The 25,000-nt window shown below is 35.9% G+C and overlaps 1 protein-coding gene across 1 annotated transcript in view; it reads left to right on the forward strand.

Annotated features, from left to right (window-relative positions):
- LOC136836453 (adipolin-like) overlaps window positions 1-25,000 on the forward strand; it is a 39,027-nt gene that overhangs the window by 2,907 nt on the left and 11,120 nt on the right. Inside the window, exon 2 of the mRNA XM_067100723.1 lies at window positions 24,212-24,430. Within this exon, the coding sequence (XP_066956824.1) occupies window positions 24,248-24,430 (183 nt within the window). The 5' untranslated portion in view covers window positions 24,212-24,247. The remainder of the gene's footprint in view (window positions 1-24,211; window positions 24,431-25,000) is intronic.

Genomic DNA, 25,000 nt, shown 5'->3' on the forward strand with positions numbered 1-25,000 from the left:
ACGTGGCTAAAAATAGAGCAAAAACCAAGCACAAAAGGAGAGAAATCGGCATTTTACGGAAAACGGGGAGAGAAAATAAATGAATGGCAATTAAATTGGAATTTTCTCCCGCTTAATACGGGTTAGCTTTAAAAAATAGTGGAATGTTAGTCTACTTAATTTTGCCAAAAATGAAGCTAAAGTATAGATGGATTTTATTCCCCGATTTAGCCACACCCAAAAGATTACATAACACGCGAAAGAAAGAGTAGGTGTAAGTTTAGCATCCAGGCGTAACTTGACCAAAAAGAGGGATAGAATACACAAGAAAATAAGGCGTACGAAAAAAAAGGGGGAACGGAATTTCGGCGCTGTGGCGCATCTAGGCAGTGGTCTAGAGCCAAATAGACCAAACTTCTGTCGAGATGCCGTGCGTGGCGCCTCCCGTCTAATTTTTTCTGATGTACTGTATATTTGTCTTTGATTTTTGTTTACGTTTTGTGGCGTGGGGTCTCCAGAAAGTGCTTGGTTTGGATTGGAAGCTGCAACAAAAAATGGGTCTCGGTATTTCGGTTATTTAATCTGTTGTTATTATTATTATTATTATTATTATTATTATTATTATTATTATTATTATATCAGCTGGCAGCAGCAGCAGTAGTAGTAGTAGTAGTAGTAGTAGTAGTAGTATGATGGTACCCTTCATGTGATACAGTGCTAAATGTTGTTGAATTTGTTTTGTAACCTTGCACTAATTTTTGCCCAGTAATTCAACCAGCCTGAGAGAGTAGAGGAGAGAGAGAGAAGAGAGAGAGAGAGAGAGAGATTAGTGAAGTGGTATAAATGACAAATTGGGTACCCCATTTATAAGTTGAAAAGACTAGTACCGTTGTAAGTTTCGTCATCGATACTGTTTATTACAGGAAGGGGCGTCTTTAGAGTACCATTATTAAGTCTTTTTCTTCAAATTAAGAAACTAAAACTGTAAAATATACATATTGTAATGAAAATAAGTTGTAGTTTTATTGGTAGTAATTTTCATGTAATCTGTTTGTAATGATAAATAATGGCAGTGATGATATTATGATTGGCATAACTATTACTACTACTACTTCTAATAATAATAATAATAATAATAATAATAATAATAATAATGATCTTGATGCTGTCAGTACAGGTATGGTCATACTCATATTATTTCAAGAACCAAACATAAAATCGGTGTTTTTGAAATTGATATTATTAGCCAAGCTGCTGTTATTCTTATGTAGTTAATGACATTACTGCTATTATTATTACTATTAGTTGTAGTAGCAGAAGTGCCGGTAGGAGATTAAGTTGTAGGATTATAAGTAGTAACCCTTTCACTGATCGCATATTAATATCGTCATTCATAAAATGGGAAATATATGAAATGGACCTATCCGAATTTGTATCGGTATTCTCGGTGCATGTGATTTTTTCCTTTCTTTTAGCAAATAGCACCAGGAAAAAAGGCAGATTCCTACAGTATATGTAGATGTTTAAGTAAGTTAAATTCCACAGGGGCTTTTAAATGTATTATAATTTTTCCACTCTTATACTAAGTCTGCTGTGTTTAAGGCCTCATTGCCACCCATGTTGAATCATACTGGACTTTAAAAATAATAATAATAATAATAATAATAATAATAATAATAATAATAATGTTCTTAGGCTTGTTTTTTGGGTTAAGATATGCTTTATCCTTGCTCTTTTTTATCGTACTACCAATAATGTCATTAATAGTTAGTAGAAGTAATAACAGTAGTTGAATTGGTAAAAGTAAATGGCACGGAAGGACCTGTCAATTCCCTTGACCGTAAACAAATTCTGCATAGAAATTCCTGCGAAATTTAAGTCTTGCATAAAACTCCCATAGTCTGTCATGTCAGACCTTGGTTCAAAGCCCTCGTTATCCTTAAGCCCTGATGCAGGGTGACTCATTAAAGGCACAGTTTGCCTCTCAAATGGCGGATGAAATTTCACCGTAAACATTCCGCCGCCGACTCCGTAAACAGTTTGTGTGAAGAAGTCGGAATATGGAATGATAACTGTTTTGTTACTCGGACGCTCCCTCGAAAATGATGTTTACAAGACGTGCGTTTGTTTTGACTGTTAATGCCTTAATGGACTCACGGATGGAATGTCGGGATTTCGGTGAATGTTTTTGCATTTTTCAACCCCCTTATCTTTTTTTTCTTCCTTATCTTTTTGTCTTGTTTTTTGAATTTCTATTCTTTGGATTGATTTTTTCTCGCTTGTGAAGGTTTTCATGTAAGCTAATACTCGGTTTGATATCACAGTCATTCATTACTCTATTCCATTTGCTATTTCATTCTTTTATATATATATATATATATATATATATATATATATATATATATATATAATATATATATATATATATATATATATATATATATATATATATATATATATATATATATATATATATATATATATATATATATATATATAAAGAGTGATTTCTGCTCTTTTTTGTCCTAAAAATAATAAATATGAAGTAAATTGCGAAGGATTTTCATTTTTCAAAGCTGATTGCAAAGAACCGTTTTTATTTATTTTTTTTTCGTTATGTAGAAAAAATATAGCTGTGCATACCCTTTTTGAATTATGTCAGGTACTCTTTCGAGATACATCACTTGCTAGTATCATGCACATTTTTTCTTTGCATACACGCTCGGCAGAATTTGTCTTACTTGCAGTTATCATAGGTCATTGGGGTCTGTCTGTCTATATTAACTTATTAACTGATTCATGACTCGCCTTAATGTATTTTGCACCTAAGTAATAATAATAATAATATTATTATTATTATTATTATTATTATTATTATTATTATTATTACAATGTATGCGCATGCTTATGGAAGAGTAAGAAGACGTCACTTGCAAAGCAAGCTTACTCAAAATTACTAAAAATCGAAGAGAATGAAGTAAGAAATGAATAAATATAATTTTACAGCTGACTAGATATCTGTATAAACACAAAAGAGTACAATACAGTGACCATTCTCTTCATATCTATCATATTCCTTGCAGATAATTTCCCATCAGAGACCTTTAGCACAGAAGATAAGGATCAGGAAGCCTTATACAGTAGTAAGGCGACTACAATTGATCTTTGTTATTTTTGTAATTGCATCATTACCAGTTTTGTAGAAACTCTACGGGACTGCGTAGTCGCGTTTCAGTAATTAATCAGATTATCAGTAAATAAAAAGAAGTTTTGAAGTTTTTTGTTCGCACATACTAGAGCATCTGCTTCATAGACATTTCTTGCTTCTTAGTGTTTCAAGTCTGTTTATGAGCTAGATTTATGAAGTTCATCACTGTAAATGAATCCGGCGTTATATTAATTGCATAAACCTCTGTAATAAATAAAATCAGTTTGGTTTGGGGTAAATAATCCAGTATTATAAGTTGTTGAGCTTCTGCAGTAAACGGATTCAACATTATCATCCAGTCTGTAGTACATATCATCTGCAATGCCATTCAACAGAATATGTCTTTTCATTGAAAAGGCTCCTTTGAAAGAAATTTCAATATAAAATGTAGGAACACTATCGCCCATTCCATCCACGATTCATCTCTATCGCCATTGAACGCAACACGTCTTTTCAATAACCAAACGAAAAAATCTTTATTGAATATAACGAGAGAAACGGAAAGAAAAACAGCCCGACCTCTCACCCTTCGGAATCCCGCAATGCGCGAGGAGGGGAAGACCGACGCTAAACAATGTTTTTCTGCGGACTGCCTTAGGCGTCACTCTGGGGCACCTTGTGAAAACTTACTGATGGCTGCTTGTTTTGGGGGGTGGGGTGGTGGGTTGGCAGGGGCGAGGGTAAAAATGGTTTTGGCGATGTGACGGGAATTTAGTTCTTTCATGTGTTTGTCATAGCTTTTTTTCCTTTTATATTAAGGAAGATAGAGGTTTCTCTCTCTCTCTCTCTCTCTCTCTCTCTCTCTCTCTCTCTCTCTCTCTGTGAATGTTTTATTTTTAAGTTTCTTGAATTGCGATATTGATATTTTAACTATACCCCTTACCAGCCATATTATCGTTTCCTTGAACAAAAATTCCCATTGACCTACAAAAGTTATTCGATCAGTTTATTTTCATACTTAAGCAAATATACATATCAGCAGAGTTCATTAACTGAATGGCAGTTGAGCTGTGACAGCCAAAAAATGAGAGAGAGAGAGAGAGAGAGAGAGAGAGAGAGAGAGAGAGAGAGAGAGAGAGCATTCGGTACATGTCTACGTATATTTATCAAGCACAGTCACTCTGCAGCTGTCAAAAAACAGCAAACGAATAGAGAGCAAACGACTTCCTTAATACGTAGGTTAAAAAAAATATCGTTTGTTGAATGATATTAAAAAAAAATAGGTACATATACGCCAAGAGATAGATATGCGTATCAGGCGTTTTGAGTCTTCCAGAGGCTGCTGAACGATGATAGTCAAATTTTTTTTTTTTTTTAAGTTTGTGTATAGTTATTGGCTTCGTTCATTGTGGCAGTTGTTTTAACGAAGCGCAGGAATAATAAAACAAAAACTTTTAGTACGTGTGTACTCATCAGCCTCGTTCATAGTGGCAGTTGGTAAATGACAGCAAAATCGAGAAAATGCGTATTATACACGTTTGCTTATCAGTCACGTTAAGTACTCCGTTGCCCTTGATGTGTAAATGGCCCCACAAAAAAGACAATAAAAAACTGAATTTCGAGTGTCTAATAATTGACTTTTAAGGTTTATCAAGTTTGTTGCTACTAGCGCTAGCGCAACTTGAGGATGTGTTTCATAATATATATATATATATATATATATATATATATATATATATATATATATATATATATATATATTGTGTGTGTATAATGTATATTTATATGTATATGTATGAGTGTGTATATATATATATATATATATATATATACATACTCATTCTTTCCTAGGAAACTTATCATTTCTGACTTGAGTGTCACGCCTCTGTTGTTACAAGACAAGGGCGTAACCCTGACACTCAACCCTCTTCTTTTACCCGGGCTTAAGACCGCCCTGAAAAAAATTGTTTTTACGTTAGCGCTGCCTCATTATGCAATCATGCGTCTCGACCTGTAAACAATTACATAAACCGCCCACTATCATCAGCAGTGACTTATGCGAATGTTGAGTATTAAAAAAAAATATATGCAAAATCCTCTGATTAGGTCTGTAATTTAATGATTTTCTTTCTTAGCATTTTTCCCAATATAACATACAGATAAAAGGTAATGTGAAGCATATGCTTTTATTTTATAAGCCATACTTTCAGCAATTAAAGGACAGTAATAAAGAAAGTAGACTGAAATTTACCTTGTAAAGAAAAGGAAGAATTTTATCATAATATTATTGTTGTGTTCAAAGAATTCAAAACTGCTAAAAAATTTTCCTTGAATAGAAAAAAATTCCTTTAAAAATTAGGCACGTGGGTATTGTTATCAGAAGTTGCTTTTTTCATATCCCTCTGAGAAAAACTGAAATTTTAGTTAGTTTCTTCACAACCATGAACCCCTAGCTGTATCCACTTCTGAAGCCTTGTACTTTACCTGCGTTCCTGCTTCCTTTCTTCAGTCTTTCTGCCAAACCTCAGTTACCATTAGTTCTCAACTGGGGCTTTCTCCCAGTTTCACCTTTAGAACCCTGCCCTTCGTGTCCTTTCCTTTCTTTAGCTGTGTATTATGTAGCCTATTCACTCCAACTCTCTTTTAACCGTCTTAAACGCTGAATGGCCGAAAGTGCCCCCAGTGCTTGGCTTGACAGCCCAGATTTCATCAGATCGAATCAAATGTTATTTTCCTTAAAAAGTGAAATCCATTTTCTTTTCCATCATTGTTGTCATAAACTTTCAGGACGACATAAAGTATTTACATTCGTGGGTCAAACTCTCTGTAGATAAGTGCTTCGTCACTGTCGCGACATATTTAGAAAACGTCTCGTCCTTCCCCATGCTGAGTAAGTTCTTCATAACGTGTTCCCAGTGCGCGCATGGGCGCGTAGCCACTTGTGTGCCGGTGGTGATTGAACCCTGGAGTACTTAGCACTATTTCTAGAGTTGTAGTTATTGGTAACGCTGCCCAAGCGAGTCCGTTAGGAAATTTCATATGAATATTATCGAGGCACTATTGAATAGTTTTATTTTATACTGTACTGTATATTCAGAGTGTGTTTGTGTGTGTTGTCGAGCTGTATATCAAAATCAGCATGCTTGAGTGTATAGAGCAGAGTAGTAATAATTATCATATATACAGCATACTTGCATGCATATACATATATATATATATATATATATATATATATATATATATATATATATATATATATATATATATATATATATAGAAAACTGATATTTTATATATTATATTATATATATATATATATACATAATATCGTGTGGTCTCTGTGGCAATTTCCTGCACCACGTGGCGACAAAGAATTACGCAAGACCACTCCAGGCGAACAGAGTGCCCCTAACTCTCAACAGCGACAGAGCAATGCCCTCGTCCCATAAACATGAGTGGGTCAGTCTGCACCAACAAAACCATTCCATTCGCAGCATCCCGGTGATCTTACGATTGCGACCTTGACGATTGGTTGTTTGTTTATGAAGGTTTTCGCCGTTTCGTTTTCGTTACTTGTTTGTTGCTGTTGATGCAGTTGTTTGTTTGAGGTTTTCATTGTTATCTTTGTTTAGAAGTTGGTGAGCTTGATTTTGGTGTAGGACGATACAATGTCTTGAAAAATAGCAGAAAAAATATAGTTGTTCGTGAATTGCAGTTGTAAGGGTTTTATCTCTCTCTCTCTCTCTCTCTCTCTCTCTCTCTCTCTCTCTCTTCTTCTTCTTCTTCTTCTTCTTCTTCTTCTTCTTCTTCTTCTTCTTCTTCTTCTTCTTCCCTGGACGGATTCTGAAGAACAAGTATGTTTAGTTTTGTCTCCCCTCTTGAATAAACATTTCCAACAGATATCTGCGTAGTCCTTCATAGCTCTGTTATTGAGTCCTTGCTCTAATTGTCGACTAAGAAATATCCTTTTGCTGCCGGGTGCCGTACATCCTTACAGTTTACTAAAACTAAAAGGGATATCAAGTTATTAAAACAGAATGGGATATGTTGTTCGCTGGGACCTACGCAGTCGCCTATAGCACAAAAATCCAGAGATATATACGATTTTATTCTTCAGTTCACAGTTTCCTTTTAGTTGCTGAATGCCTAAGTTATTTGAAGAAAACACAGTATAATACAGAAACCAGAAACACCCATTGTAGGCTGGTAACAGAAAACGAACTTTGTTGTCGTGGCGCCAGTCTCACAAACCAATCAGGTTTTGTTATACCTTATAGATGGGATAGCGAAGAAGGAAAAACTACGAGGGAATAGTACTACGTGCCATAACTAAGATCTGGGCTACCATGATAAAAACTTTAGGGTAGGGCATGGTCGGTAATGACTTAAAAGGTCTGCTGGTTGTAAATGTTGGGGTCTGATAATGAAAATGAACTGTCAGGTAGGGTGTTGTAGGAGGTGGTAAGCAGCACCTTATAAGGTAGGGATGTCATGCAGAAGAAAAGTGAAGGGTAGGGATGGCAATTTATAAGCCAAAAAAAAAAAAAGTAAATGGGGCACAGTGGTGGAAATTCTGGTGGAAATATAGGGGCAAGTAACTACAAGGAAATTGCTTTGAAGGATAGGTAAATAATTATTTAAAAACTGTAGGAAAGAGTGTCGTAGGTAATGAATCAAATGACATGTTGGTCCTACAGGAAAGAATCGTGTTAAGGATACAGTAAGATGTCTTAGGTTAATAATAAAGATGTGGGTGGAAGGGTATAGTAAGTCTACAGGCAAGGGTCCGGTGCGTAATCATATAGGATATGAGCGAGTCGAACGGTATTTTGGAGTGTTCGACAGGAGAGAGAGAGAGAGAGAGAGAGAGAGAGAGAGAGAGAGAGAGAGAGACGGCGAGCCAGTAGTAGTAGTCTCATGATGGGGCCGTCGCCACGTGGTTTGTTTTTGTGGCCCTCTCTCTCGAGTAGGGTTTGTTTTGGTTATTCTCTTTGGGGCGCTTTTCTCCCCCTCACCCACCTCCCTACCCCTACCACCCCATTCTCCCCCAGCATTTGTTTTTCATGATTTATGAGTGATGGACGTCTTAAATCGGTTGTCGGAATGTGTGGAACGCTTGTGAACAACTTAAGGATATAAAAATTTTTTCAAGCATAAAATTCCTTTAGGGAGATTCAGTTGTATGTGTATAATGAATGTAATAAACTCAGCTATATAAATGAAGAGGATTTTAAATCATAAGACTCGTGAACAGTATGGAATATTTACGGCGTAAAATACCAATCAACATAAATATTTACAGAACCCGTATCAAGGGCTTTATAAATTTGTGATCCATTGAATCAAGTGGTTGCAACAGATAGCTTTCGACACGTGAATTGCTTTTTTTCGTCTTTTCCTTTTTTTTTTACTTTTATTCGTGCAGACAGATCGCCTGGTAAAGTTTTCTCAGTTTTCACGTTTTATTGCACAAAAGCTAAGCATCTGGATGATTTTCAAGCATAATGAAGATTCTGGAAGTTAGGTAACCAAAAAATCCACTTTTAGACTCAGTTACATATTTGTTATAAGTAAATGGAAATTTCACTTACGTCAGCGAACCTGCTTGGTAATGGCTGTATGGGCCTCTTTGTGACCCAGTGGTGCTCATTTTTTTCCCATTTCATTTCCCTTTTACTAATAGAGTTCATTCATAAATTATATATTTTTCTTTTCATTTTTAGAAATTTTTTTTTTTCAAATTAACCGTATGTTCATCCCTTTATTTTATCCTTTGAACTATGAACTAATTCATTTTCACTAACATTTTAGAACCGTTGCCCTTGCTTTTCACCAGCTCATTATTCTTGAAAGAATAATGTTCAAACATTTCCAGACCATTGTTCAAACATTTACTTACACCGCATGTCACCAGGCAGTGCCAGAAATAGCTGTTCCTGTGGAGCTTACAACCCCTCCGAAGATGTAGACGAGGCAGACTGATTTGTTTTTGTGGTTCGGGGTTTTGGCAAGTCATCGTAATGATTGTTACTCTGCTCTATCTTCAATCTGTCTGAATTCATGCTCTCTCTCTCTCTCTCTCTCTCTCTCTCTCTCTCTCTCTCTCTCTCTCTCTCTCTCTCTCTCTCTCTCTCTCTGTGTGTGTGAAGTAGAAATCGAGTACAAAACCCAAGGGGAGTAATGCTCTCTCTCTCTCTCTCTCTCTCTCTCTCTCTCTCTCTCTCTCTCTCTCTCTCTCTCTCTCTCTCCATAAAGTATGACAAGTAGAAGTAAAGTACTGTGTGGTACTTCATATAGGCGACTTTCTGCCCAGGGAATTTTAATTTGACACTGAAGCAGATAATCAAACTTCTTATTACTTCCAAGGACTCTCTCTCTCTCTCTCTCTCTCTCTCTCTCTCTCTCTCTCTCTCTCTCTGACTATGAATCTTAATGAGTGTTTGCTTTTGTAAGTCTCGTTGAGGTAATGCAATACACTCCTTCAAAGTAAACAATGATAAATTCTGGGAGGAGAAAAGGGTTTTAGCTGTGGATTGATATGAAAAGGAAACGCTGTTATTGCTTACTCTTTCATGCATTATTATTATTATTATTATTATTATTATTATTATTATTATTAATATTATTATTATTATTATTATTATTATTATTATTATTATTATTATACGTTTTAATTATTTGTTCAAGTTCCCCTAATTCAGAATCATTTTCACAAATGTGGTTTCATACTTATCTATCTCTTAGCAGACACGGACACGCACACACATATATATATGTGTATATATATATGTATATATATATATATATAATATTTATATATATATATATATATATATATATTATATATTATATATATATATATATATATATATATATATATAAATAAATTAACAACTAATTCTGAAGGGACAAAGCGTTTATATGCATATATATATATATATATATATATATATATATATATATATATATATATATATATATATTTTATATATATATATATATATATATATATATATATATATATATATATATATATATATATATATATATATATATATATGTATAAACCAACTGTAACAACTAATTCTGAAGAGGACAGAGCGTTTATATACATATATATACTGTACATATATATTATATTATATATACATACATACATGTGTATGTATGTATATATAATACATTAACTGTAACGCCAAACTATCCCGCAAAAGAACAAAGCGTAAATTTAAATTTTATGACCATCGTCTTTTCACTTGTAATGTATATCTACACTTCCCCTTCTCCTCTTCCCCATTCTCTCTGTACACATATACAAAGAGAGGGAGTGTGAGTGTTCGGTCTTATATTTCTCGATTGCTTATTTCGCTAGCAATTAACCTTTAAGTGAACAATTATCTCTGGGAACTAAGGAGGTGAAGTGGCCACAATAACTCTTCTTATACGAGGCTCTCCGAGTACTTTGGTCCATTGCTTAAACGTTGGGCGTCGCTGAGGTCGTTTGGTTGTGCCAATTGCAGAATTTTTTCTTTCTTTTTTATAATGATGAAGATGGTGATGATGATTTTCATAATAAAGGCTTTATTTTGAGAACAATAATAATAATAATAACTTGTTTTTTTTTAATGTGTTTCTATATCATTCTTCACATTTTATTTATCATTATGAATTATACTAGGCTTTGCTTCAGCTGGGAGCCACACATTTTTTATAATGATGAAGATGGTGATGATTTTCATAATTAAAGGCTTTATTTTGAGAATGATGATGATAATAATAATAATAATAATAATAATAATAATAATAATAATTTGTTTTGTTTGTTTGTTTCTATATCAGTTCTTCACATTTTATTTATCATTATGAATTATACTAGGCTTTGCATCAGCAGGGAGCCATACAATAATAATAATAATTTTAATTGAAAGGCTTTTTATATGTCTAGGGCCGTAAACAAGCATACATTATTTATAAGGAATGTCCTTCGGTAGGGGCTTAGTTAGATTAGTGCCAGCCAGACATGTCTTCTGGCAATAACCTAAAACCTCTTTGCCAAATCGCACGTACAGTGATTACTATATATAAGGTGGTGTCTCACAATCATGACCATTTCTGGAAGTTATTGTATTTATGTAAGGCGTAAATCTATTGTAGACTCCTTTTCGGAAAGGAATGGCTGACGGTGCTACCTTTTTACAGATTCCAGAATCTTAACATGATTACAGTCACATTTTGAAATTCCGGAAGCAATTTTTTTCCAATTGTAATTTTCAAGGTGTGCAATATGGAAATATGACTGAAGACATATTAACATTTCTTACAGAAAATAAGGAATAATGTTCTTGCCACTTGTATGTAGCTGATATTTTCCTTCAAAAGATTCCGCCAGTCCAGTGGCATATGAATGTTGGTGAATGTTAATATAAAAGATTACAGTAGTCAGTGATGGAATAAGAGTGTAGCCGTGTAATGTAAATATGTTTTATAGCTGACTGATGCGTAAACAGGGAAACTATTTGTAACGCGAGTCACACAGACAATTTGCACGGTAGGGTCAAATATGCAAAACATACGAGTATCAAAACAGGAAGGCGACTTGTGACAGTAGAGAGAGAGAGAGAGAGAGAGAGAGAGAGAGATGTGTGAGTGTGTGTGTGTTTATGTATCTGTCTGCATCATGACAGAGCCAAGTGAGTCTGGAGGTGATCCATCATTCTTGATCCGTCTAGTTCTGTCAAGCTGTTCGTGTGTGACCGTCCCGCCTCGCCCTCCGGAGCTGCAGAGCGTTTTGTTTGTTGTTGCTATTTGATCTTATGGCTCCCTTAAGAGCTTCGGGTGACAATGCGCTGACGGTTGGTTATTGTCTCGCTGTAAACACTGGCAGGCTTCGTTTAAACTGCTGGCTTTTAGCAGGGGAAAAGTCTTGGTTAATCGAGTGTTGAACTGATATTATGATTAGAGAATAACTCTCTCTCTCTCTCTCTCTCTCTCTCTCTCTCTCTCTTCGTAGTAGAAATACTTCCGTTGATCATGTGTGTATATATTTATAATATATATACACATATATATATATATATATATATATATATATATATATATATATATATATATATATATATATATATATATATATATGAAATTTTGCAGTTCAGTGAGATCCAACTTTTTAAAATGTGTTCTAAAGTAGCTTGATATCAACCATAAATAGATTTTTAGTTTCCTGAAAAGAAAACGGTTGTACCGGCTTTGTCTGTCCTTCCGCACTATTTTCTGTCCGCACTTTTTCTGTCCACCCTCAGATCTTAAAAACTACTGAGGCTAGAGGGCTGCAAATTGGTATGTTGATCATCCACCCTCCAGTCATCAAACATACCAAATTGCAGACCTCTAGCCTTATATGTTTTATTTTATTTTATTCAAGGTTAAAATTAGTCATAATCTTGCCTCTGGCAACGTTGTAGGATGGGCCACCACCGGCCCGTGGTTAAAGTTTCGTGGGCTGCGGCTTATGATACCGAGAACACCAAAAGATAGATCTATTTTCGGTGGCCTTGATTATACAGTGTAGCGGCTGTACAGAAAACTCGTTTGCGCCGAAGAAACTTCGGCGCATTTTTCACTTGTTTTTTTATGAAATGTTCTTCTGAGGGATGTGCCATTTGTGTGTGTATGTATGTGTGTATGTGCGTGCGTGCGTAGCTTGGGATTCTTAATTCGTCTAGACAAATAAAAAGATTGAGGGGCATTTACAGTGGCTCTTTGCAGCACGATGGCTTGTGTATGTGTGTGTGTGTGTTTTCTTTCAAAGGTCTTTGAGGCCTTTACCTTAATGTTCTTCCGCTGTCCAAAGCTTTCATACGTCTTATTATTATTATTATTGTTATTATTATTATTATTATTATTATTATTATTATTATTATTATTATTATTATTTTAGTACTTTTTCTCTTCCCTTTATCATTTTTACTCTTGTCTTGTTTTCATTCTGGTAATTTCTGTACTGCGTTCATTTTGTTTTTTTAAATATTTCTTTTTCCTTCTCTCCTTATTTTTCTTCACGTTTCATTTCTTTTCCTCAGTTATCATTTCCTCCTCCCCCTCCTCCTCCTCCTCACCATCACCATCATCATCATTCCATCGCCTCAGAATACGCAATAATTCATCTTCTCGCCCCGGCGACGCTATTTCAACGAACTGTGGCCGACAGTGTCTCCTGAAACAGCTTGCTATTTATGGGTGCCAGCGGGGCGCAGCCGTGTGTTTTTCTACTTTGCCGACAACAGTTCCGGAGAAACGATGGCGTTCTATTATAACCTTCGATGTCTTTTTCCTTTTTTCTTTTTCTTTGCATAAGGGCATTTTATTCCGCCAAAGTTTGATATGCCTGTTTATGGTCTTTTTAATAATAATAATAATAATAATAATAATAATAATAATAATAATAATAATAATAATTCTTGGCATATTGTAAGCAACGATAGAGTATCTCTTCATGTGAATATATTAATTCTGTTATTTATTTTTTCTATTCCGTCTCTTATTTTGCATTACTCGCCCCTTTTTAGCCGCTCCTTTTATGTATTTTGCTTTATATAGTGCATTATATTCCATCATTCATGAATTTTCCGTTCACTCAGTTATCATCTATATTTTGTGATTACTCAGGTCTGTCTTCATTGAACGACATCTTCATTAGCTCAAGATTACATAGCAGTGATGCCACTAAGGAATTAAACGCACCACATAGAGGTGATGCCACTTAGGAATTAAAAGCGCTTGTGCAACCGGGCTTTATATGCTTTAGCGGCAACACATTTCGGTTTTATCATTAGAAGTGTTGTTGTTCTTAGCGATGGAGGTGCATTTTCGAAGTAAATTATTTATTATTGTCATTGATGTTGTTTTGGGTGGTATTGGCACTGATTGGGGAATTAGGGAAGTACTTTATTATGATAATTATTATTTACCATTATTATTGTTGTTTTAGTATGTTCATTTTAACCATTCTTTTCCGTAAGTAGACTGGGAGATTTAAAATCATGTTCTGTGTGAGAAATAGGAAAAAAAAATTAAAGATTAGAGAGAGAGAGATCGTCCTTGTCCCATTACACCAGAAAGCAACAAGTTGTTGTTGAGTTCTCCCCGAAACAAGAGTAATTGCTTAGCACGCGTTCACATAGCCGGCCGACCAGTCTCCCCAACCCCTCTCGGGAGAGGAAGTCGTTTTCTTCTTCTTGCAAGAAACAGTGGGTGGCCGGGCCACTTTCCGCGGCTAACTGCAGTTCTTCTGTGCGTCTTTATTTCTTTCTGACTTTCGTTCTGTTCGTTCTTTTTATTGGTGTCTAGGTTCGTGTTTTTATTTCTTTAAATTTTTCAGCTAGATTTATCCATTTGATGGGAAGGGTAGTTTTCTCATTTATTTTAAGTCCAATGGATTTTTTTTTTCAAGATCCTGTGTTTGTTTTTTTTTTCAGTTTTATGTATAATTTCGCTATTTCCGAGTACGTTTCGTTTGTATGTTGTTTTTTATATATGTATATATATATATATATATATATATATATATATATATATATATATATATATATATATATATATATATATATGTGTGTGTGTGTGTGTGTGTGTGTGTAACTTTCGTTAAGTATTGTGCTCATTTAATCATTGGTACAAACACTTCTTACATGATTTTACCTTTGTGATTCTTTGAAAAAGCAGGGCTAATGACCCAGGACATATTTGTGCAACTTTACATGCTCTACAAAGCCTATATATGTGTGCACATACACTGTGTGTGTACACATGTACATTGTAGTGAATATATTCACTCACACATGACATTCACGTGTACATACTGCACAACAATAAGTCGAGCCATATTTTTTCATTTCCTTGGCATTTGGACATCAAAGGGCGAAATTCTTCACTTGAAAACAGAAAGTTATTCCTGTTTGTGTCTTTCTTATTCGTCGGAGGACGTTTGCGTTGTTTACATGTAATGTCAGTAGGTTAGTGTTCTTCTGCCCTGTTATGCCTTCATTACTGACACAGTAGTTCGCTGTTCCGTCCGGGCCAGTGACGTAATGACTTCGGTCTACTGAGAAACTTTGCCCAGAAATTGGAGTCGTTTATTACCTCTGGCGAGGAGTTATGTATGTGGTTCGGTTTGCTTGTTCGTTAGTTTGTTAGCGTGGTTGCGCAAAAGGTTCGTGACACGAAATATACGATTAGCTTTTGGGTTAAATAGGAAAGTCATTTTTGGGGAGAAACAGCCTCTTGGCGAAGGTTTGCGGTACCGAATGCTCTTGCATGTAAATGCAGGATTTGGAAGGGTAAAGCCAGTGTCTTTTATTTAGCTCTGACCCATGAAACAAGCAAAAGAGGTTGGGGTGATAAACCCACCTTTCGAATGATGGAAGGTTGTGAGGACTAGGAAAAACAAGTAGGGGAAGAGAATGCCAAATCTGGTTTCCATAATATATATATATATATATATATATATATATATATATATATATATATATATATATATATATATATATATATATCTAATATATAATTATATATATATACATACATATATATATATGTGTGTGTATATTTATACACACACACACACACACACACACATATATATATATATATATATATATATATATATATATATATATATATATATATATATATATATTGTAAAATGGGACGACACGGGAACTGGATGACGAACCGGAGAAGAAACAGGAGATAAATGGGAGACACGGATGGGATATCAAGAAACAGTTAATTAGGACTAATGTACATATTAAACAGAATATTTAGAAATGAAAAGGGGTGGGTGCAGGCGTTGGAAAATGCAAGGGAGCGGATCGTGTTCTGAACACGATCTGGTCGGAATATTTTAAAAGGAACGGGAAAACGATGATTTATAGAATGCGATAGGATATTGAAGAAGAGAACAGTAGGGTTAAGAGGAGAGAGAGAGAGAGAGAGAGAGAGAGAGAGAGAGAGAGAGAGAGGAAGGAAGGAGGAGGGTCATTGGGGGTGAGACGCGAGAGCTGGTGTTTTGAAGCTACCGCCTTGTCGTCAGCGTCGGGCACATTCTCGGCTCTCCATTATGGAGGCGCCAGTGTGGAGAGCCATCCCATTAGCCTTTTCTTATTCCACCAGAACCTTGCTTCCTCTGAAGACTCTCCCGTCCCACCTCTCTGGTGGCCCCTGTCTCCTTCCCCCATCCCCCCAATGGCCCCCGTCATCCACGCAGCTTTGCCATGAGGTTGAATGGGTGATGATGGATTTTTTCCTTTTTTTTTATTTTACTCCACCGTTTACCCTTCAGCACCTACTGTCCGTAGTTGCCAATTCGTATTGTTTTCGTCCATACATAAACTAATTGTTATGCTTCTTGTTCATTCATAATTTTGTTTATTACTTAATCTAACCCTTTAATTTACATCTAGAGATTACCGTATTCATTCATTCTCTAATGTTTCACATTTTCTTTCATCGAAGCGTTAGAAGTTTTTTTTTTTTTTCATCTAGCATAATAATTGTGTAGTTTCTGTGTGATTGTGCTTTATAGATTATGTATATACAGTGGCTGCACACGATGATAAGACTTTAAAAAAGAAAAGGTAGGTCCGTTATTTAAAAGCGGATTGATTGAGATACTTTTAGGAGAATTTTAAGCGTTGTGCACAAAATTGTCTCGCTTATCACACCGTAATTTACACCTCGCGAACCTAATATTCCAATTATTCAATCAATATCATCATAAGAAGTCTTTAGAAGAGTTAAGGTGTAGTTTATTCAAATGTTTTTATTTAAACTGTATCATAGGAACAGTTGTAGCGTAAGAAATTACGCCACAATTTACATAATGTACGTTTCAGTTTTACAAATTAACCTTTCAGTTTTACAGGCGTTATTTTGTATACGGTTATGAAACTAAAATGAAAGGGAAGGAGGAATTTAGCCGTATCAGTTAGACCTTTAAAATTTATTATGTTCTAGACGTTGTTAACCACAGTAGGCTTTGACTTGCGAAATTGCTTTTATCTTTATTATATCTTTAACTTTTCAAACTCAGAGCTCCTACAATGTTGTCGTTAATGCCTCTTGCACATTCGTAAAAATATACCTACTTGAAAGAGATGACACAGGAAAGTAAAATGACATATAGCGCGAGTTCATGAAGGCCACGTGCATCCCTAGAATGCAGCTTGTAAGTAATAATAACCATAATCGTTTATCAAATAATAGTCTTCTTTTAGGATATAAATCAATAATGTGCTGAGAATAATGCACTTTTGACGGAGATGCCTGAGTTTGTGATATCTATTGTCCTGTTACGAAAACAATATATTTCTGTCTATTGGTCTGTCTATCTGCCTGTATGTGTAAATGTAGATATATTGTGTGCATATGTGAATGTACGTGTATGCGTGAGCGTTTATGTGCGTCCGCCCAGTCTGTCACTGTCCTTTCTCTCCTCAACTACTCGTACATGTTTCTGTTGAAAGTCTGATTCATCTATAATTCCTCTATTATTCCTCGTATGCAGATTTGCTCTCAACATCTCACACTCCACCCCCCTTTCCTCTCGTCTTTTCCTCTCTCTCTCTCTCTCTCTCTCTCTCTCTCTCTCTCTCTCTCAAGCATTGTTGCCTAGGAGCTTTAGTCTCCCCCCCCCCATTCGTCCCGCAACTCATGACGTAGGACCGATTATCTAACCTTGACATCTACCCTCTCTCTACCGGGTCTACCCTCTCCGTTCATATATGAGAAACAACACAAATTATGAGTAGTGGTTCTCTTGTTAAGGACTGTCGGGTCAGAGTCGATGTCGATGCTGATCATACTTCGAATAGGAATGTGAAGGCTTAGGTTGTGTTTATTTGTTTCTTTTCTCATTGATGGATATCATTTTTGATTTATGTCTGCATTTATTAGTTTATTTATTTTGGCTAAGTAAATGTTTTTGGCTTTTCCTTGACTGACTTTGTTTGACCTAAATAAGGGGGTTTTCTTATGTACTGAGTGGTTGGCTGTTTTTATTGTGATGTTTGTTTATTCATTTTACTCTTCCCCATTTGTGTAAGTCTGTTTACACTTGGACAATATATAGTCACTGTCTGTGTACAGTAATTTGAAGGCAAGTGGGTATTCTTCTGCGATAATGTCTTCATTAAAAACAAGATTATTTTTGTGGTTGATGATAGATATGTGAACACGAGAGACACATGGAGTAGGAATCCTACCTACTTGGTGTAGTCTTCCCATCTTACGCCTTTTTTTCATAATTTGTCTTACTGTGCATTATTGCTCAGCAAATCTTTTTAACGACGCATTGCCCTTAGTGTTGTGTCGCCAGTAATTCTGTCGGTAAATCAGTTCATGAGGGGTTTCTAGATTATCTAATTCTACCTGCACTTATCGTAGGAAATAGACGCATGTAAAGGTCTACGGATATTGCTACTCCCTTTTCGCAAATTCTTCCTTCTCTATGAATGATAGGTTGGTTGGATGGCTTGGATTTAGCGGACCTTATGCTAACACTGGGCTTTTTCGTAAGTGGCCCGTAAGAGAAAATGAGGCCTGGTGTGAACCACTGAGATCTGACCTATCATCCTCACGGTCTACTGTATGATATATGGATTTCATAATTATATGTTAGCGTCCCTAAAATAAACCCTCGACTTTAAGTCACACAACATTTATTTATTTAAGGAAAAAGGGTGCCCATTAACTCTCAGCGTTTTGTATCAGTTATTTTGAGGATTAAATACGTAGTGAGCTAGTAACGTATCAGTGATTATTACTGAGAGAAAAGGAAGCACAGAATTCTCATAAATGCTGTTTATAAAAACATATAAGTTGACAGAAGTATCACCCTTTGTTGTACAGTCAAGACCTCCGGTTGATAAATATTTCAGTCTTTATAGGAAATGCCAAGTTGTTGGGCATCATTCCAAAAATATTCTTCAAAATGGGGGCACCAGCACCTTTGGTGATATGGTATTTTAAAGTGACAGGAGAATTAAGCATTTTAGGTCGTCACTAGGATCATCTAGCGATTCTTGTAAACAAATTTTTTATTTTTTCCCACAAATCATAGTATTCTTGTTGTCCTTCTTTTCATCATGAGACGGTGAAACCTGAAGAATTCTGAATCTTTTGACATTTTTGACTAATAGAACTTCGTCAGAACGCATACTGCGTTTCATCTGTTATCATGGTGTCTGATGCAGGACGTTTTCTCTGGTCCACCTTTCAAGTTTGATGTTACTTAAGTATCTGTATCTTTGTTCCGTTCCTTTATAAAATATTATTTTAAAAGTTTAAGGAAACTTTTCTCATCTCCATTTCTTTTTGACATCTTATGTTACTTGAATGGCAAAAGGTCCCGTTGGCATCTTTCATGACCTTAAAGTAACGGAAAATTTTATGCGCTACCTTTCCAGTCTGTTGGTACTAGAATGTCAACAGGAAATTTTTCCGTCCCTTCTTATGACATTTGATGTTACCTTACATGTAAAGCCGACTCTGCTCCACCTTTTGCTATCCCATGTTACTTAATCTGTAGCAATTGTCTTTTTCAACATTTTCCACATATTCTCCGTTCCACAGGAGGTTTCCTCCGTTCCTTCTTACGACACGTTTCCTAAGCGTGACAGGAAATGCTCTCCAACCTTAGCAAACAGGAAAGACCTCTCCAAACTAACCTTAGATGCCCCAGTCCATTTGTCATCAAGTATCCCGCGAACTCCTTCGTCATTTGACTTCGAAGAAAGCGTTCTTGCAACTAAGAGTTCGTAGAAGCGGGACACTTATTCGTTTTAATGTTGTAGTGGTTTAGATAACGTGAGAGGGAGTACTCAGAATGCGCCAATGCCTCTGAAGAGTCTTCCTTGTAGTGGGGATTTTGAAATGGAGGAAACGGGTCTTTCATCAGTGCGTTTATCCTGAAGATAGTCACTCACCTTCTCTTATTCTTTCCTCCTTTACCTCTCTTCCCCTCTTTCTTCCTGTCTCTCTCTGTTGCACACATACATATTGCACCCACTCTCTCTCTCTCTCTCTCTCTCTCTCTCTCTCTCTCTCTCTCTCTCTCTCTCTCAGCACACATTTCACTCTCTAGAATAATGTAGAACAGACTTTTTTTTATCACTCAGAAAACCCACAACTTGCAACAGATCTCTTACCTAGTAAATCTTAGATTTCTGAAGCGGGAAAATGAAACTTCATATATGGACAAGAAACGACGATAGCTTGTCCCTCCCGTTGAAACTTGATGTAGGCTACTTAGAAAGTTGTATTTTCTCACTTATAATTTAATACAGGCACATTATACTTTGGAAGCCTGCTTATCACTTTAAAGAGAAAGGCCGTAATTTTTTTTTTTTTTTTTTAGTTTTATTTTTCTCTATTTTCTTTCTGCTTCCGGAAGAGAGAGAGAAAAAAAGCTCAAATCTGATTGCAACAGTTTTGATACAATGGAGTGATTATTTATCTGTCTGTCTATCCACTCTCCCTCTCTCTCTCTCTCTCATCTCTCACTCTCTATATATATATATATATATATATATATATATATATATATATATATATATATATATATATATATATATATATAATTATATATATATGTGTGTGTGTATATATGTGTGTGTTTCCGTGTATACACATATATATACATGTGTGTGCATGCATATATATATATATATATATATATATATATATATATATATATATATATATATATATATATATATATATATATATATATATATATATATATATGTGTGTGTGTGTGTACTAGAAAAGTTTTTCAATAAGATATATATATATATATATATATATATATATATATATATATATATATATATATATATATATATATATATATATATATATATATGTATCTTATTGAAAACTTTTTCTGACACATGCGAGTGGTGATATTGGGTGCAGACGGATCTCTGTCGATGAAAACAGAAGCGATAAGAAAACTGAAGCCGAGACGTAGGATCTATGCACCGCAGACGTCATAGGGGGAACGCCGGCGGTGTCTGCACTCTGAATGAGGCTGTGCTCAGTGACAGGCACTTGTTTGTTCCCCGGACAATGGAAAGGGGAAAAGAGACGTCAGGTGGAATTGTTGCTAAAAGAACTGATTTTAATTTGTGTGTGTGTGTGTCTGGCTTCTTTGATTGTGTAAACCGTTTCTCTGGTGCATGTATGTATTTATATGTATATATGTATATATATACTGATATACATACACACTGTATATATATGCATATATATATACAGTATGTATATATATTATACATGTACATATATATATATATATATAATATATATATATATATATATATATATATATATATATATATATGTATTTATATTTATATTTACATTTATACGTAAATACGTCAAAAATAACACACACATATATGTATATATATGTGTGTGCATGTATGTATGTATGTAAGTCAACAATGAAACTTGGTACTGTGTAGGGGATTTTGATGTTATAATGCCGTGAGGAGGTGGGCTATTTATGTTCTCATACCCTGATGAGATGCGAATTCATGCCTTCAAACCATAAGGAGGGTTGCTTTCGTGTTTTCACGCTCTGAGGAGGAGGTACACTTTTTCATGCCTCAGGCCCTGAGAGTGTGAAAACATGAAAATTCTTTATGAACTTGGCAGTATGTATGTATGTTGTATGTATATGTATATGTATATGGATATGGTTGAGTGCGATCTTTGTTTCCCGACTACTTTCGTTATATAATAAACGGACTAAGGTCTATAGTGTAACGGGCCTTTGAAATGTATCGTTCGTTCGTTCCTCCTTTTCTGAAACAAAGAAATACTTTATGTGGAAGAGGGTTATCGCTGAAGGCAGTGCATCTTCAGAGGTGATAAGCGAAATACAAAGAGGAAGGTAGAATTGTGCAGTTCTGGTCTTTGGCGTCTTTATTTCTGAATGAATGAGTGGAGGACTTGAGAGGGGGAGGGAGAAAGAGAGAAGATAATGAAGGACAGTGGCTGATAGCCTTGCTTTTGTGTCAGAGCTAATGAAGTGTTATGGTTAAATTAATTGGCGTTATCACGGCTGTATGAATGAATGAATGGATGATTAGATGATTTGTAAGAGAGCGACTGGTAGCCAGAGAGAGAGAGAGAGAGAGAGAGAGAGAGGGGGAACAGGCTTGGTAACTTAGATGTGGATAATTATTGGGAAGTAAAAAATTTTTGTTGTTGCAAACGTGTGAGAGAGAGAGAGAGAGAGAGAGAGAGAGAGAGAGGTTTCTGATACCATAGTTACTGCTATGAATGAGGGAGGACAAGAGATAGAGAAACGTTTCTGGTAGCGAAGATGCTGATGATAATGACCGGGGAAGCAGAAGGCACGGAGAGAGAGAGAGAGAGAGAGAGAAACGGCGACGAAAAGTACTGTACATGCCCCCTTCCTTTGAGACGCAGACTCTCCAGAGACCTGCAATACGGACGTCACAGGCTTAGATAAACAGTTCCTCTTTCGAAGCCCACCGACCATTCCCCTTCATTTGTCGCAACAAGGCATCACATTATGCTTATCTAGTCAACATAGCTCTATGCTGGCTTAGAGAATGGAGGCCTGGGCGGGTAGGGGGTGGAGGCACGGTCAGGGGGCCAGGGACAACGTGTTTTGGATGTAGAGGAAGAACACCGCTTGCATATGTCTTGATTGATAAGTTGCTTGTTGCTTGACTTGTCCGACTGACAGCGCTTTTGACAGGTCAACGGTGCTTTTGTTTGATGTAGGTGATGCCACACAGTAGCGTTTATTGTTTTGGTTTTATTTGGTTTTGCTTATTTCCTTTTTTCGTCCTGTTTTGAAATCGTTTAGTTTACTTTTAATTTGACAACATTGGTTGAATTTTACGTCTGTCCTCACTCGGTCGTCATTAATTCTCTCTCTCTCTCTCTCTCTCTCTCTCTCTCTCTCTCTCTCTCTCTCTCTCTCTCTCTCTCTCTCTCTCAGAAGTGCTGCATTTGTCTTGGAACTGCAGTTTTATTCCCCTGTTTGATCACAGCGAAGTGCACCTGTAAACATTTTAAAGGCTGGGTAACATTTGCCACTTTACACCTGCATAAATACTGTACATGTTCTTATATAATTCTTATTCGGTAAAGCATACCTATCATGCAGTAATGACATGGTCAGCATATTTTAAAAAAATTAAAGACTGCAATACTAATTAATTTTAAGAGGTATTCTGAAGGGTAGGCAGTGATCATTTCGTCATTTGAGTGTTTCTTCCTTGGATTAATTTCATGTTCTCGTAAAGTAATCAGTTTGTGTTCTGAAAGGGCCCTATTTCGGTTGGTTAGTCGTCTGCCAATTTTAACTTTTCTCCTTAATAAAGAGAATGTTTTCCTGTCAAGAATTTTGCTGTTTGTTATCTGGAAATAATAATTGTATATTATTATTATTATTATTATTATTATTATTATTATTATTATAATTATTATTATTATTATTTGGTTGTAATGGTTTATTATTGTAACTTCTTTATCTTGTGTATCTAAATATTGTGTATTGTATTGCATCAGTCATATCGATCTCTGTATGTGTCCCTGAAATAGATTATATCATTACTACTCTTAATATTATTCACCGAGACTTCTGTGTCAAGGGTTCTGTGATTTTATTTTGTAGAATTTTCCTATTTCGTCCATTTACGATTTCTGAAGATGAATCTTAAAAATGGTAAATTTTTATGAAGTATTTAGTTTTCAAGATTTATTTAAACTTGATGAAATTTATGTTTATTCATATAAAGAAACCAGTCATTTCATTACTGAAGAGTTCTTTGTTCTCGTTAATTAAGTAAACTTATATGTCTTTTCCTCTACTTCAGTAGTTCTACTACTTCTTATATATCCTTAACATTCCACGTAAATGAAAGATTAAGCTTTATTTTCCGTAATCATCTGAAGAATTTTATTTCTCATTCGTTTTTTTTAACGCACATGGTCAGAGAACCTTAAAATGTGATTTTCGTAACTCTTCCTCCTCTTCCATTGCAGAAGCGATAAAAGGGCTCCCAGATCGACGCCACCAAAATGCAGTTTGGAACTTGCAACGGCTGGGTATGCTTCAGCCTTGTCGTGATTTTTTCGGGCATCCGTGCCGTTGAGGGCATCAGGAGCATGGTGATGGGACCGAAGTCGCGAGATATCTCCCTTGGCAGCAACGCCCTCCAGGGTCTGCAGAGCATGTGGTACAAAGACAGCCAGGAGGACGAGGTGAGTTTTATTAGTTTTCTGTAAAAGGAAACTATTGAGATGGCTTTGTCTGTCCGTCCGCTTTTTTCTGTCCGCCCTCAGATCTTAAGAACTGAGGCTAGAGGGATGCAAATCGGTATGTTGATCATCCACCCTCCAGTCCTCAAGCATACCAGATTGCAGCCCTCTAGCCTCAGTAGTTTTGATTTTATTTAAGGTTAAAGTTACCCATAATCGTGCTTCTGGCAACGATATAGGACAGGCAACCACCAGGCCGCGGTTAAAGTTTCATGGGCCGCAGCTCATACAGCATTATGCCGAGACCACCGAAAGATAGGTCTATTTTCGGTGGCCTTGATTATAGGCTGTACCAGCTGTAGAGAAAACTCGATTGCGCCGAAGAAACTTCGGCGCATTTTTTACTTGTTATATTCCTGACAATTTTCCTCTCATGTGGTCGCCTCCATCGACTCGCCTCACTTGTGTTTAAACCTACCACCGTTCTCCATCTCCATCCATCACCACATAAAGAAACGAAAATCTCCTAGGAAATTGCAAACGACGCTCGCTGCCTCCCCGGCCGACAAGGGC

This window comes from Macrobrachium rosenbergii, chromosome 56 (genome assembly GCF_040412425.1).
Source record: "Macrobrachium rosenbergii isolate ZJJX-2024 chromosome 56, ASM4041242v1, whole genome shotgun sequence".
Lineage (NCBI taxonomy): Eukaryota > Metazoa > Arthropoda > Malacostraca > Decapoda > Palaemonidae > Macrobrachium > Macrobrachium rosenbergii.